Source organism: Barbus barbus (genome assembly GCF_936440315.1).
Source record: "Barbus barbus genome assembly, chromosome: 30".
In the NCBI taxonomy this organism is placed as follows: Eukaryota; Metazoa; Chordata; class Actinopteri; order Cypriniformes; family Cyprinidae; genus Barbus; species Barbus barbus.
The window spans coordinates 284,985-299,244 of NC_136758.1; the positions used below are offsets into that span (position 1 = coordinate 284,985).

At 39.7% G+C, this 14,260-nt stretch overlaps 1 protein-coding gene across 3 annotated transcripts in view; it reads right to left on the reverse strand.

Annotated features, from left to right (window-relative positions):
• Positions 1-486: 486 nt before the first annotated feature.
• LOC306850304 (tetratricopeptide repeat protein 8-like) overlaps positions 487-14,260 on the reverse strand; it is a 37,471-nt gene continuing 23,697 nt past the window's right edge. For 2 of the 3 annotated variants that reach the window (XM_079385868.1, XM_079385870.1), the window contains 4 exons: positions 3,915-4,089; positions 3,228-3,350; positions 1,154-1,237; positions 488-940 (listed from right to left, as the gene is read on the reverse strand). In XM_079385868.1, coding sequence (XP_079241994.1) covers positions 824-940; positions 1,154-1,237; positions 3,228-3,350; positions 3,915-4,089 — 499 coding nt within the window. In that variant the 3' untranslated portion in view covers positions 488-823. Of the gene's footprint in view, positions 941-1,153; positions 1,238-3,227; positions 3,351-3,914; positions 4,090-14,260 lie in introns of all 3 variants that reach the window. The other variant, XM_079385869.1, reaches the window with a different exon arrangement.

Sequence of the window (14,260 nt, forward strand, 5' to 3'; positions counted from 1 at the left end):
GATTTCAGCACAGTTCTGAGGTTGTATATTGGTTATAATACTTTTGCTTGGGTTAGTGTATTATTCATTTAGTGTATTATTCATTGACGCAATATTCTCTTTTATTCATGACCATCCTTGTATTATGCACTGGTTTTATGATTATCTTTCTTGAATGAGTTTATGGTTTGGTTATCATAATTTTATGCATTTACTTATAATCATTATCAGTATTATTGATATCAGCTGTGTACCAACAATAAACAGTTGTAATTGCTTGATTAGTATGGTGTACGGACCTTTTTATTGACACCTTCTCGCGCCGAATTAGCACCTCACTGGTCTCACATTAGTTTTGAAAACCAAAACGGAAACCATACTAAAACACCATCGATACTCAAAACCATGATCAGCAGCGCAACGATTGGCTGGTGGTGAAATACTGATGTCATAATTAAGATTAGGGAAAGAGCCTATGAGAAAAATGCCATAAAAGTTGTAACAGATAAAACATTTAACTTTTTTTTATTTCCAAGATATTTCCTGTAATTCATCAAAGACACCCACATAAAAGCTCACTGTTCAAATTAATCCATGGTTCAGATGAACTGCACGTATGCTACAAGCTTCTGAGTAGGTGTGTTGGAGCTGTGTTACGTGACATTGCCTCATCAGGGCAGTACTAAAAAAAAAATGAAATTTTTATGATCATTTTTTTTTTATGCTAAAAATTGTATTCAGGCAATGTCAGGCGGAATATTTCTATATATACATATATCTAGCTAGCTACAATCCTTGCAGGTAATTGTTATCCCTAAACAGTGATGTGATAACTTAAGTCGTCTCATAGAGTGGCAAAATGCTGCCTGAGGTTCTTCAGGATCTGCTGAGTGTCCACATGCTCAGGAAAAGCATCCTCTGACTTCTGAGCGGCCATGTAGCTACTCTGAAGATCGCCCACCTTCGAGTGACACAGAAAGGTCAGTTAAAATAAAATAATAAAACACTATTTAGCTGAAAAAAGCATGAAAATATACATTTATTTTGGAACTATTGTAAATTAGGGATGAAAACATAGCTTTGATTTTTGATTTAGATAAAATAGCTTAACCAGGAGCAATATTGTGATTTTAAAAAATGAGAGAATAGCACACATCAGGGTTGCGAGTCATACCTTATCAGACAGTGTGGCAAAGTTAAAATGCGGCTCATACATGTGAGGAGACAAAGAAGCAGCAGTCTGCAGAAAAGCTTTCGCCTGTACCAAAACAAAAGTCTTCATGAGACAAGTTGCCCATGCTAACCCTAATCCTAAAGGCACATTTGCATGTCTTTCTAGTAAATGTATTACAGGGGGAGCAATCCTGCTTCTGGGGTACATTTGCTAACTTCCCTTCGTCTCAGATGTTGTGCCACTACTGGCAGAAGTCAGAACATCCTAAACTCTTGATCACTTGGAAGTTGCTATGCAGCAGATTTATTAATTACATTTTTCCCCTTATGAATTTGTCTGATACATAAATTATATATGACAATAGGTATGCTTGGGCTGTTGGAGAAAATATCAAATTTACACAAATGAATCAAATGTGACATCACAATCATGTTGCACTGTGGTATGTAGAGCTGCCTAAAGTGTGCATATGAATCCGCTCCATCGGCCAAAATCGAGAGCTTGAGGGTCTGTCCATATAAACTTTACTCGTCCACCTGACAAAATGGACTTCAAAGTGGGCCCCTTAACAGGCTCAAAAACAGGGAGTTAGCTATTTTGGTCTGAATCTGCAATTTTGTTTTAACTACTCCTACAAGGGGAATCACATCAGACTTTGGCTACATGATGCCAAAACACTGAGGAACCTAAACTTAAAGAACTGTCCCAACTTTTTTGCAGCCGTCATAATTTGTTGATACAAATTACATTCAAGTTGGTCAGTGAAAACAATAGAAATCTTTTCTTTATGCTTTTGTCAATTAAATAAACGTTAAAGAGAATTAAAAAAAACAAAAAAAAAACAGGTTCTTGATTTCATTGCAATTTACAAAACATCCCAACTTTTTCTGATTTGGGATTGTAGTTTTAGCTGAAATATCAAATTTATATATCTTATGTATATCAATCTTAAACTCTAAACATGCTTTCACGCCGGTGAATCTAGAAATAGACGTTTTTTATTAATTTACTTTGTTTATATAATAGTGATTCATCTTTAGCTATAGATTAATTTATTTATTTATTCTGCATTTCAGAATACAGAGATGAAACTCATCAAGGGTAAGAAAGATGACAAAGACTACCAAGATCTTATCATGTTTGCTTTTGGATTTATTATAAAATGACTATTATAACAAAGTTTACTACTTCAATGTACCGAAGTATAATCAGGGTGCACATCAGTTTTTCGGTCTGGTTCTCATGAGAACACCTGCAGATTCGGTTTGGTGCTCACACTGCACAGTGTCTTCAACTAAAGATTTTTCTGGTCGACCAGCAGTCGTTCATTAATCGCATGTTTATTAATAAACCATCTAAATCATAATAATGAGGCTTTAATTGCCTACATAGCCTAATAAGCACTCAAGCGGCTCGGAATCGGCAGACTGACCGGCGGCTGGTCACCAGTACACCACTTGTTACTCTGAGTTTACTCTGCCTCACTTAACGCACAGCTCTGTTCTGACATTGATTTGTCATGGTTTTGCTTCATCCGTTGCTACAGTTAAAGACTTGCGAAACAACGGAGTGGATTCACTCCTGTAATTACACTGTGAATAGATCACACAGAGAAACAGAGCAAAGGCCACTCTCTTTATAGCACAACTGACCGAGCTCACTCACGAGAAAACTCCTGTTATAATCAATGACTAACTCCACACTGCACTATGAATCTCTTTACATGGCATCTGAGCTTTTTTTGTTATAATAGAAGCATTTGTGAGCGTGTAGAATTCAGTAATATTATGAAACTTTACCCAATTTCAAAAACTACAATCTACACGAAATCACACAAATTACCTATTTTGCATTAAAAACAGCAAATTTTGCAAAAAAAAACAACAAAAAAACTACCCATCACATTTACATACAGATTTTCAAATCAATTTGATTCTGATTCATGATCTCTGGATTAAATTCAGTATTAATTCCTTTGAAAACATACGTAACAGTATATGTACATTTTCCTTAAAAAGTGTTAGTGATGACTTGTTATTGTGAGACTGTTTGACGAGGAGAAGACTAAACTGACCTGCTCGATGCGGCCTTTCCGTAGCTCCAACACGGCCAAGTTATTGTAAGCTTCACCGTGGTTATTGTTAAAAGCCAAGGCCAGTTTAAAGCATTGGTAAGCCAGAGTCAAATCACCAATGCCCTGTGGAATAGAGAAAGAGGAGAAAAGCCAGAAATGTCCATAATTTATTAATTATTAACGTCATGACAGACAGACATTTAGATTTTTTCACACAGCATTTTCCATCAGTTGTTTCTGCTTTGAGAACAATGGCAACCCTCAATACTTCAATAAATACTTTATTTCCCTCAACATCAATATGCAATTTCTTTCAAAACCAGTTGATGTACACAAATTTCAGAAAATCTACAATAAAAAGGGGGGAAAAAAATCTGTCCTTACACTTTTGCCATTTTGCCACTTCTTTGCCATCAAGGGAACATGAGAAGCATACCTGGCTTTCCATGCTCCACTAAATGTTTGGTTTGCAAAAAGACATTCTTTTGAGTGGGTTATTGAGTGATATCAGTATGAATCAAACTCCTGACAGGTCTGAATCAGTCAGACTGAGTATTAAATGTCTGGGAGTTTGTCACAGCAGTGAGGGACAGTGATCGTTATGAAAGTGGCCATGCTCTCTCTCATCTGGAGACTGTTATACAGTGGACACTGGGTTTTGTAGGAGGGCACCGAGTGTCTGCTCACCACTGCAACATGTCCCAGATTATACCAGATATCGGCCTGTTCCTCATCACTGGACACCAGGGCTAAAGCTCTCTCAAAGGACGACAGGGTCATATCATACTGCTGGGCGTAGAAACAGCACAGGCCCAGATTGTTATACAGCTGGCAGTTGAACACCCCCATCTGCAGCAAACGCCTGAACAAAAACAGGAGACAGAGGCTGAATTTACACAAGATATGATGCAGAGATCATCACTGTTCTGTCCCACGTTTACTGTCACTAAAGACTCAAACCACTGTTTTAGGGCTGCTAATAACAATGATTTGTTTCTATTGATAATATTTTTAATGGTCGATTAATCCAACGATTAACATTTGAATTATGTGCCAACACAGTAATTGGACTGAAAAAGTTCATTCTCATTAATAATGATATAGACATACTCTCCAGCCAGTCACAACTCTTGAGTTTATGCATATGCTTCACATTACGATGGTTCAAATTTGCTTTTTAAACCAGAAGAACAGCTTTTAAAAAATAACACCTTTTTCTTTAATCATAAATGCTGTGCTATCATTGTTTTTTAGTGATGTGTAACCTCTGTTAACTTCTGAAAATGTGTTACAGGGTTTCAAAATCCTTTAAAATTCATAGTTCATAAAATTCAGGGGCTGGATTCACGAAACACTCTTTCAAATTTATTCTGTACTGCTATTTTTTTTATTATTTTTTAACTTAAGAAAAAAGTTAAGAATATTTTGTATTCCCAAAAATTCTTCTTAAGAATATTCTTATCTTTTTTTCTTAAGATTGTTCTGAAGAAAATTAAAATTCTTGAAAATAATCTTCTTAAAAATCATCGTAAATAATTTAGGACAGCCCTATCCATACCTGTCTTAAATCTCAAACAGTAAGAATTATTTAATGATTTTATTGGGTTATTCCAAATTAATTGTTATATTTAAGCATTACAACAACACTAGCAACATATAATACATAGTAGGACTACTAATATGCATGTGCACGAGTTTTCGGAAGTGACAGCAAATCAGCGATGACTGATAATGTAAACAATGATCGGTCATGATTAGCCTATGTAGTGACGCTACTTTTTTTTTTTTTACTTCAAACTCAGTAGCGATCGAGTCAGATAGAGAACTATTGGACGCTTTTAATTTTAGCCTATAAATACGACATCTTTGGCAAGATTCAGCACATATGAATGCGCCGATACACACAGACACGTTTGCTGTAGCAGCGCGAACACGCATACTGGAAGCGTTCACTCAGATGATAGCGCAAAAACACAGCACAAAAATTAATGAAAGTTTGAGAGTGTAACCGCTCAAAAACACGCGCCGCATTAAACACATGAAGCGGAGCGCCAGTCAAAGTCGTGACGAAAATAGTGTGTGTGCTTATTATAATTATTAGGGTAATCTGCAGGAAGCTCAGATACCAGAAGCACAGTTGCCAAAATCAGAATTTCATTGCACAATGATGTTTGATCCTGAAAGATGAAAAAATAGAAAAAAAATTACAGGAAGAAACAAAAGGACAGCAAATTGAAATAGTCTCACATCATAATAGGTAAACATGGAGCAGCTTTAAATATACCAGATTGTGAATTTGTGAAAAAATGGTTCAATGTAACAGATTATTTTTTTTAAAGTCGTGACGTATTGTCAAGTATGGTGACCCATACTCGAAATTGGTGCTCTGCGTTTAACCCATCCAAGTGCACACACACAGCAGTGAGTGGTGAACAAATGCACACACACACATACACACACACACCGTGAACACACACCCAGAGCAGTGGGCAGCCATTTATGCTGCGGCGCCCGGGGAGCAGTTGGGGGTTCGGTGCCTTGCTCAAGGGCACCTCAGTCGTGGTATTGAGGGTGGAGAGAGCGCTGGACGTTCACTCCCCCCACCTACAATCCCTGCCGGCCGGGGGCCCGAACTCGCAACCTTTCGATTACGAGTCTGACTCTCTAACCATTATGTGCCACGTGTGTCTTTATATGTAGGAAAAAATTGGGAAGCAAAAGATTTAGGACCAATTATGAAAAAGGCAGAACAAAGCAAATGGGAACCAACAGAACATCCGTTGATTTTTTACTCAGCTGACAAAAATCACATCAAAATTGTGTGCAACTAGTTTGATGGGAATTCTTCAGGAAGTGGTTATTAGTTAAAAGAAACTGACGCAGATGACTGTAACATCCGAATTAATAGACACTCCTGACACTGAACTATTTAAGGAAGTAGAGCGGCAGGTACCAACTGAACTATGGTCTCAACTTGACTCAGATATAGGATTAATAAAATCAGCAAACCCAGTGAGAGTACAACTTAAGCCAGATGCACGTCTGCCCAGAAAATCACAATACCCTTTGCGTCCTGATGCTGAAGCAGGTATAAAAAAAAAAAACACTATTGAAGGGTTAGTGAAGGCAGGAGTATTCAAGATTCAAGATTTTTTTATTTGTCACATACACAATTATACCAGCAGTGAAATGTAGGTCAGGTCCGCTGCAAGGACAGTGCAATTATATAGAATACAAATATTAAGAAAAAATAAAATAATAAAATAAAATAAAAGATAAAAAATATAAATATAAATGTGCAGGTCAGTATGTTGTTGACTTAGAATAAGAGGAATGTGCAAAAGAATGTGCAAAAAGTTGTACAGGGTATTTAAATAGCTGCAATATGAGGTAGAAAAAAAATCTGAATAGCTTATTGATATGGTGATATTTACATGGAGTCAAGTGATGTTATGACACAGAGTTAGAGTTTAGGAGCCTGATGGCCTGGGGGAAGAAGCTCCTCCTAAGTCTCTCAGTTTTTGCCATCAGGCTACGGAAGCGCTTACCAGATGGAAGCAAAGTGAATAGACGGTTACCAGGGTGATTAGAGTCCTTGAAGATTTTAACAGCTCTATTTTTGCAGCGTTTGAGGTAGATGTCCTGCAGAGAGGGGAGAGCAGACCCTGAGATGCGCTCAGCTAAGCGCACAACTCTCTGTAGTGCTTTGCAGTCCTGATTGGAGCTGTTTCCATACCACACTGAGATGCACTGAGTCAATACACTTTCTACAGTCCCTGAATAGAAAGTTTTCAGGATTGCTGGTGAGACCCTGAATTTTCTCAGCTGTCGCAGATGGTACAGTCTTTGCTTGGCTTTCTTAACCTGTGTTTGGATGTGTGTAGTCCAAGTCAGGTTCTCGGAGATGTTTACACCGAGGTACTTGAAGTTGCTCACCCTTTCCACAGGGGTCCCACTGATCATAAGAGGAGTGTAGGGCTGCTGCTGTCTCTTCCTAAAGTCCATGATCAGCTCTTTAGTTTTGCTCACATTCAGAGAGAGACAGTTGTCCTGGCACCATGATGTGAGTCTCAACGATGCGGTCTCATCGTTGTTGGAGATGAGGCCCAGAACCACAGTATCATCAGCGAATTTGACAATAGATGTGGAGCTGTGAGAGGACACGCAGTCATGCGTGTAGAGAGAGTAGAGCAGGGGACTCAGGACACAGCCCTGTGGGGCTCCTACATTCAGGGTGATGGAGTTTGAGGTGAACTGGCCAAATTTCACCACTTGAGGTCTGCCGGTGAGGAAGTCTTGAATCCAGTCACAGAGTGAGGAGTTTAGGCCGAGGTCTGTGAGTTTAGAAGCCAGCTTGATGGGGACTATAGTGTTGAAAGCTGAGCTATAGTCAATGAATAGCAGCCTTACATAATTCCCATTGTTGCTGTCCAAGTGTGTGAGGGAAGAGTGGAAGACGTGAGAGATGGCATCGTCAGTGGATCTGTTTGGGCGATAGGCAAACTGAAGAGCGTCCACATTATCAGGGATGGAGGAGCAGATGTGGCTCTTTACAAGTCTCTCAAAAACCTTCCTGACTATAGATGTGAGGGCAACTGGGCGATAGTCATTCAGGCAAGAGGGTTTATTGTTCTTTGGCACAGGGATAATGACAGATTTTTTTAAATGCAGTGGGAACCACGGAGGTAGCAAAGGACTCATTAAAGATGGAAGTGAACAAACCAGCGAGCTGATCGGCGCAGGACCTCAGAACACGGCCGGTTATCCCATCAGGTCCGGCTGCTTTCCTGACATTCACTTTCTTTAGCGCCCTCCGAACCTCATCCTCCGACACGGTGATTACAGGATCATCGCTGCTCTGCCTGCTGCTTCCTGACGCGCTGGTCGGCAGAGACGCGCCGCCACCGTTGCAATCGAAGCGGTCATAGAAGATGTTTAACTCGTCGGCCAGCAACGGATCTGCTCTCACCTCCGCGGAGGATTTGTTTCCAAAGGCACAGATGGTCCTCAGTCCCTGCCACATCCGTCGGGAGTCATTGAGCTGGAAATGAGACTCAATTCTCTCTCTGTATCGGTGTTTAGCGGCTCTTACTGCGCGTCGGAGAGCATAGCACGATGCTTTGTACTCGCTCATATTCCCGGTCAGAAGAGCCTCATTGTAAGCGGCAGTGCGTGTGTTAACCGCAGCACGGATAGTTCTGTCCGTAGCTTGCTCGGTTAGCGTGTTGACAAAGCTTAATGCTACATCCGTGAACTCGCTGACGTCAGAAGAACTCGCCCCATGTCCCGGAACATGTCCCAGTCGACGTCATCAAGAGCCGCCTGCAGCATAGCCTCTGAGTGGGAGGACCAGCGCGTCACTACTCTCTGCACCGGAGGTTCCTGAACGAGCCTTTGTTTGTATTCCGGTGTTAGAAAAATGGCGGCATGGTCTGATTTGCAAAAAGCCGATAGTGAGCGGGCTTTGTAGGCATTCTTGAACTGAGTGTAGCAATGATCCAGTGTGTTTGGTCCTCTAGTTGGACAGGATACATGTTGATAAAAGTTCGGCATGACCTGCTTGAGATTGGCTTTGTTAAAGTCTCCCGCGATGATAAAGGCAGCGTCAGGATGTTTGTTGATGTAGCCGCTGAGCACATCGTGAAGCTTAGACAAAGCCAAGTTTGCCTGTGGTGGAATGTACACAGCAGTAACAATGATCGATGAAAACTCCCGGGACAGATAAAATGGGCGGCAAATAATGGAAAGATGTTCCAGATGAGGCGAGCAGGAACGCGACAGAATGGAGATATTCCTGGGATCACACCATTTCTTGTTAATCATGAAACACACTCCTCCACCCCTGGATTTACCGGCCTCTGCTGTTCTGTCCATCCGAAAAAAACTCAGTTATAAAGTTATCACTCGGCATTATAAGAAAAATTATAATGGGGGGGATAAGAAAAATTAAACAGCAAGGATATTGGTCTCCTTATCCTTGCATGCATTGGTGGATGAATTTTTGTCCACATGTGAAGTTTGTGCCAAATACAATGTAAGGAAAGGGATAACCAATAGGCCATATACCAATACCAGAAGGGCCATTTAAGCATTTGGTAATGGACTACGTGGATATGATAAAGCGAGTACAAGGCAAAAGATACATGCTTGTGATAATAGACAGATTTAGCAGGTGGGTGGAGGCAGTACCATCACCAGATCAGGGAGCAGGAACAGTAATTAAATTTCTAACAAGAAAAGTAATTCCTAGATTTGGGATACCATCAGAAATAAGTTCAGATAATGGGTCGGCATTCATACAAAAAATGGGTCGGCATTCATACAAAAAAAAACAAAACAACAACTATAAAACAAGTATTGCAACAATTAAGAATAAAGCAGAGACTAGGGTGTATTTACCATCCACAAGCACAAGGGTGCGTCGAACGGGTTAATGGAACTATCAAGGACAAAACTAACAAAATATGTGAAAGTACTAAACTTAACTGGATTAACGCGTTACCTCTTGCATTAATGAGCTATCGCATGCAAACTAACAGAAACACGCACTTAACACGGCATGAAATTCTTACAGGTCGACCCATGCCTGTGCCATATTGTAGAGGTCCCTACAAAGGACCGCCTCTAGAGCAATTACAAATGGAACTTTGCTCGTATATGAAGAAATTAACTGCCATACATAAAGCTATTTAGAGGAAAAAGAAAAGAGCCCAGAGAGGAAACAGAGACGTCATCGCCAGTTGTTCCAGGTGACCAAGTATATTTGAGGGTATTCCGGAGAAAATGGAATGAGCCCAGGAGAGAGGGAACCTACAAAGTGGAGAGAGCTACTCCAACGGCAGTCCAAGTGGAGGGAAGCACAACCTGGTATCATCTAAACCACTGTACTAGAGTTCCCAAGAGAAGGACGGAAAGAGAAAGAAACAGACAAGCAGACAATTCAAAAGAAAGGGACAAGGAGAAACCAGTGGCACAAGATGAAGTGCAAACTGAAGAAAACTCAAAAAAAGATTCATAAGGAGCGCACATACACTGTCAGGTGAACAGGAGAGGAGAGAGAATAAGTCTGACAACATATTTGAAGACCATCATATGGCTAATGCACCTAATAATGCAAGTCAAAACTCAACCAACAGAAAGCAACCTGACTTCCCTTCAATTAACTTTTCAACCTTTGAACAACAGTGATAATGATATCAACTCAACAGAACCAATGATAATCAAATATCGTAGAAACGTTGAACACAGCCCAAAATAATGAGTGGTACAGATGGACAACCTTTACTGCTAGAGAAACAGGGAAAGAAAATTGCTTGCTGTGCTCCAAATCTCCATTAAACAAAGTGATAGCCATACCAACTCCATATGATTATCAAAAATGTTCCGAATTTGAGAGAAACTTTTGTAATTTAACCGATTTTACCAGACCATATTGTTTAGCTGAATGTCTAGGGTTGTTGGGAAATCCTAAATTAACAGATTATTTTTTTTAGACCACTCTGGGGATCTTGGTGTCAGTATTCAGATGTCAGCCAAAATATAAAAATTGAAAAACGGAAAGTAGAGATTCCTAAATGGTATAGCATAGATTGTATGTGTTTGCTTGATGAAGGTCTTCTGACCGAAACATCGCTTTTTAAACATTTAAAATAAAGGGATTAACAGTGTGCAGATCTTTTTCTACTTTTTCATAGCATAGATTGTAAACAAGAATATGAGTGTTTCCATAAACCAAAAGGAACACAAGATATGGGCAAGTTCAAAGGAAAATGTGCTGTTAGTTGGTATATAGATAAGAAAAATTCTTGGAAATCAGGAATTCCTTCTAGAGCTCCAGAACTTTTAACACACAGAAGTAAAATAGCACCAGAAAAATTTAAAAATCAAACTAATTTTTACCTTCTATAGAAATTTATGAAGACCAATCATTAATAATAGCAGATTTCTTTTGGATCTGTGGAGGTGAGCTATTATTGCTTCTTTACCAATTGGATGGAAAGGTATATGCGTAAGAGTACAATTACTTCAAGAAATTAACATGGCCCAATGGGGAACAGAACAAAGCATAAACAAAGAAGACAACAGAATTAGAAGAGGTTACGAGCCAGACCCCAATGTATATTTAGACTCAATTGGACAACCACGAGGAATTCCCAATGAATTTAAGGCAAGAGATTAACAAATGTGCATGTTTATTTTAGCACTTCCGTCAGTGAACACACAGCCTGCAAAACACTAATATAAATATCAAAGAAATAATACAGTTAAATAGGAAAGTAGTCTTAAATAAGAAAGTTAAATACACCCTGTCTACCTCACGCGAGCGGCGCGGCGAGAACCCATTATAATCAGTGATGCGGTCTACACTAGATGCAGCACGACACGACACAACAAATCCCTCACAGTAAACTGCCTCGTCCCGTTTATGACGTACTGACACAAAGTTCAACTGTCCTGTGTAGACAGACTCAACCTGTTGTGTTGCGACGCAGCGTCCGGTTTAGACACGATTCACTGTTCCGCCACCAAGCTAGCAGGTGCGTTAACTAATCATCTGCACACACTCTATGGAATAGGATTCGTGCCACATTGCTTGTTGGCATCTTCCATTTACCGCTGTCTCGTTCGTATTTGGCCAGTTTGGAGAAAGCCTCACCAATACAAACCTGACCAGCCGGGCATTTGCGATCACAGGAACTTGAAGATACTTGTACAAACACAGATGGGTGACACGAATGGAAATGATTCCAGATCGGCGATGTAGTATTTGGCTTCCCAACAAGGTCCATCGCTCATCACAAAATAAATTTGCTGAATGCAGAATAAACTGTATTTTCCTGCACTCAAACCTGCCAATCTAAAGGAAACGCGGTGTATGGCATTCGAGGTAATTTCTGAATTAGCATAAATTTATAGTCTAAATAAACCAATTTGCAACTGTTACTGTTATTACACTTGTATACAAAACTTTGTATTATGCTTGTTATAGAGTGCGTGACATCACGTGCACTACCGCCGGTGGCAATAGGCAACCACGGTGACAACCGACCACCGCGGTGACGCAGTTGTCACGGCGACCGTTACAGCCCTACTGGCAACACTGCATCGATGATTCGGCTGTGCAGGTCCTGCTGGCCTAGAACTTGGGCTGGTATACGTTATGCAAATGTTGGGGCGTAAACATTAATGATCCCGACTGTAATGTCACAGTCTGTGTTATGTTGGGATTCGCCTCTTTTTCAGCGGCCTTTTGCACGCACAAGATTTAGGCTCACGGTATGTCATTTCCATGTACAGAACACTTATTATTCAACTATACCAAGGTAAATCCAGTTTTCCATTCTATGGCACCTTTAAATAATGGTGAAATACCAATAATTTGACAAGTGTGCCGTTACCGGTGTAGTTTCCCTTTTGATTCCCTTATTTTTGACTCTGTCATAGTGAGTGACGTTTGACCTTAGTAGCAGCCATCTTGCTGTACTCAGTTGATTCTGATATCCACATGGTTAATGCAGCTATCGTCCATCTATTCATCATCTTTGCAATCGTATACAGAAGCTTTGTCTGTAAGTGTTAGAATGTTACAAGTACTTTATGTCCATCTTATGTTTGGTGTTGGTGACGTTGCTCACAATAAATTTTATGTTTAGAGAGATTATTTTAAGTACATTGTTACATACATCCTCATTTTTATTGTGAAGAGCATGTGCGGTTATCCTTTAATCGAACTGTTGAATTTCTTCATTGCACATTTTTTAAAAGTTTTCTTTTCCTCTGCATTTCAGTTTTACTCTGTTCCACTTGTATTGGAAGTGGTGGTCGGAAATAAATCCATGCTACAATTCAACATCTCTGTGGAAGGAGTTATCCATCTGCCTAGTTAAAGAAGGGGAACTCTTTTATGAGGGCAGAACAAGCGCAAATGTTAGTAAACCGCATTGCGTGATTCATTTGAATACTCTCCTCCCATTACTTTTGAGTCTGAAAGGAGAACTCCTACAAATCCAAATTCAACAAGATCAGGTGCAAAAATAACTGTGCGCACGCCTTTTCAGAGCTAACTCTTCACTGTGCGTCTTTAGTAAAACCTGACAGTACAATTTTAATGCCAAAAGACGGTTTGCACTGGCGCAAGCTGTTAGTAAAACCGGCCCTGTATATAATATGCAGACATCGCATGTAATTTGCCACTGAGACTCCTGGACTTCCTGGGAGCAGTGAAATGTCTGTATTTTCAGTTAGTTTTAAAGATGCCATTGTACAGCCTTGATTGAAAGATTCTCATCTTGACCCCACTGAATATAATAATTACTGATCCATCTCCAGATATCTCAAAGATGTTAAAAGAAGTTTATATTTTCAGATAAATTTAAATCAGGTTTTGTGCTTTCAGCTTTAAGGTCACAAATGACTTTCATGGGTATTTTAATGTTGTCATGATATTCTGTTTGTGTGTACTTCAAGAACACAGGGTCTTGCATTACAGCGTTTTACTTCCTATTGAAAGGGTAGGTGCTTTTTCATAAACATTTAGTCTTTTTCCTCATTACTTCCACCTATTTCTGGTGGCGTTCCTCGGGGATCCATTCTAGGCCCTCTCTAATTTCCCTTTATTGTGCTTCCTCTAAGTTATATATTTCTTAAATATGACAATACATATCTTTGTCATGCTACGATTTCCAACTTTACCTTCCAATAAAATCAAATGATACTTGTTCATTTGACCACATACAGTCAGGTCCATAAATATTGGGACATCGACACAATTCTAACATTTTTGGCTCTATACACCACCACAATGGATTTCAAATTAAACGAACAAGATGTGCTTTAACTGCAGACTGTCAGGTTTAATTTGAATTTTAAGGTGAACGGTGTAGGAATTACAACAGTTTGCATATGTGCCTCCCACTTGTTAAGGGACCAAAAGTAATGGGACAGAATAATAATCATAAATCAAACTTTCACTTTTTAATACTTGGTTGCAAATCCTTTGCAGTCAATTACAGCCTGAAGTCTGGAACGCATAG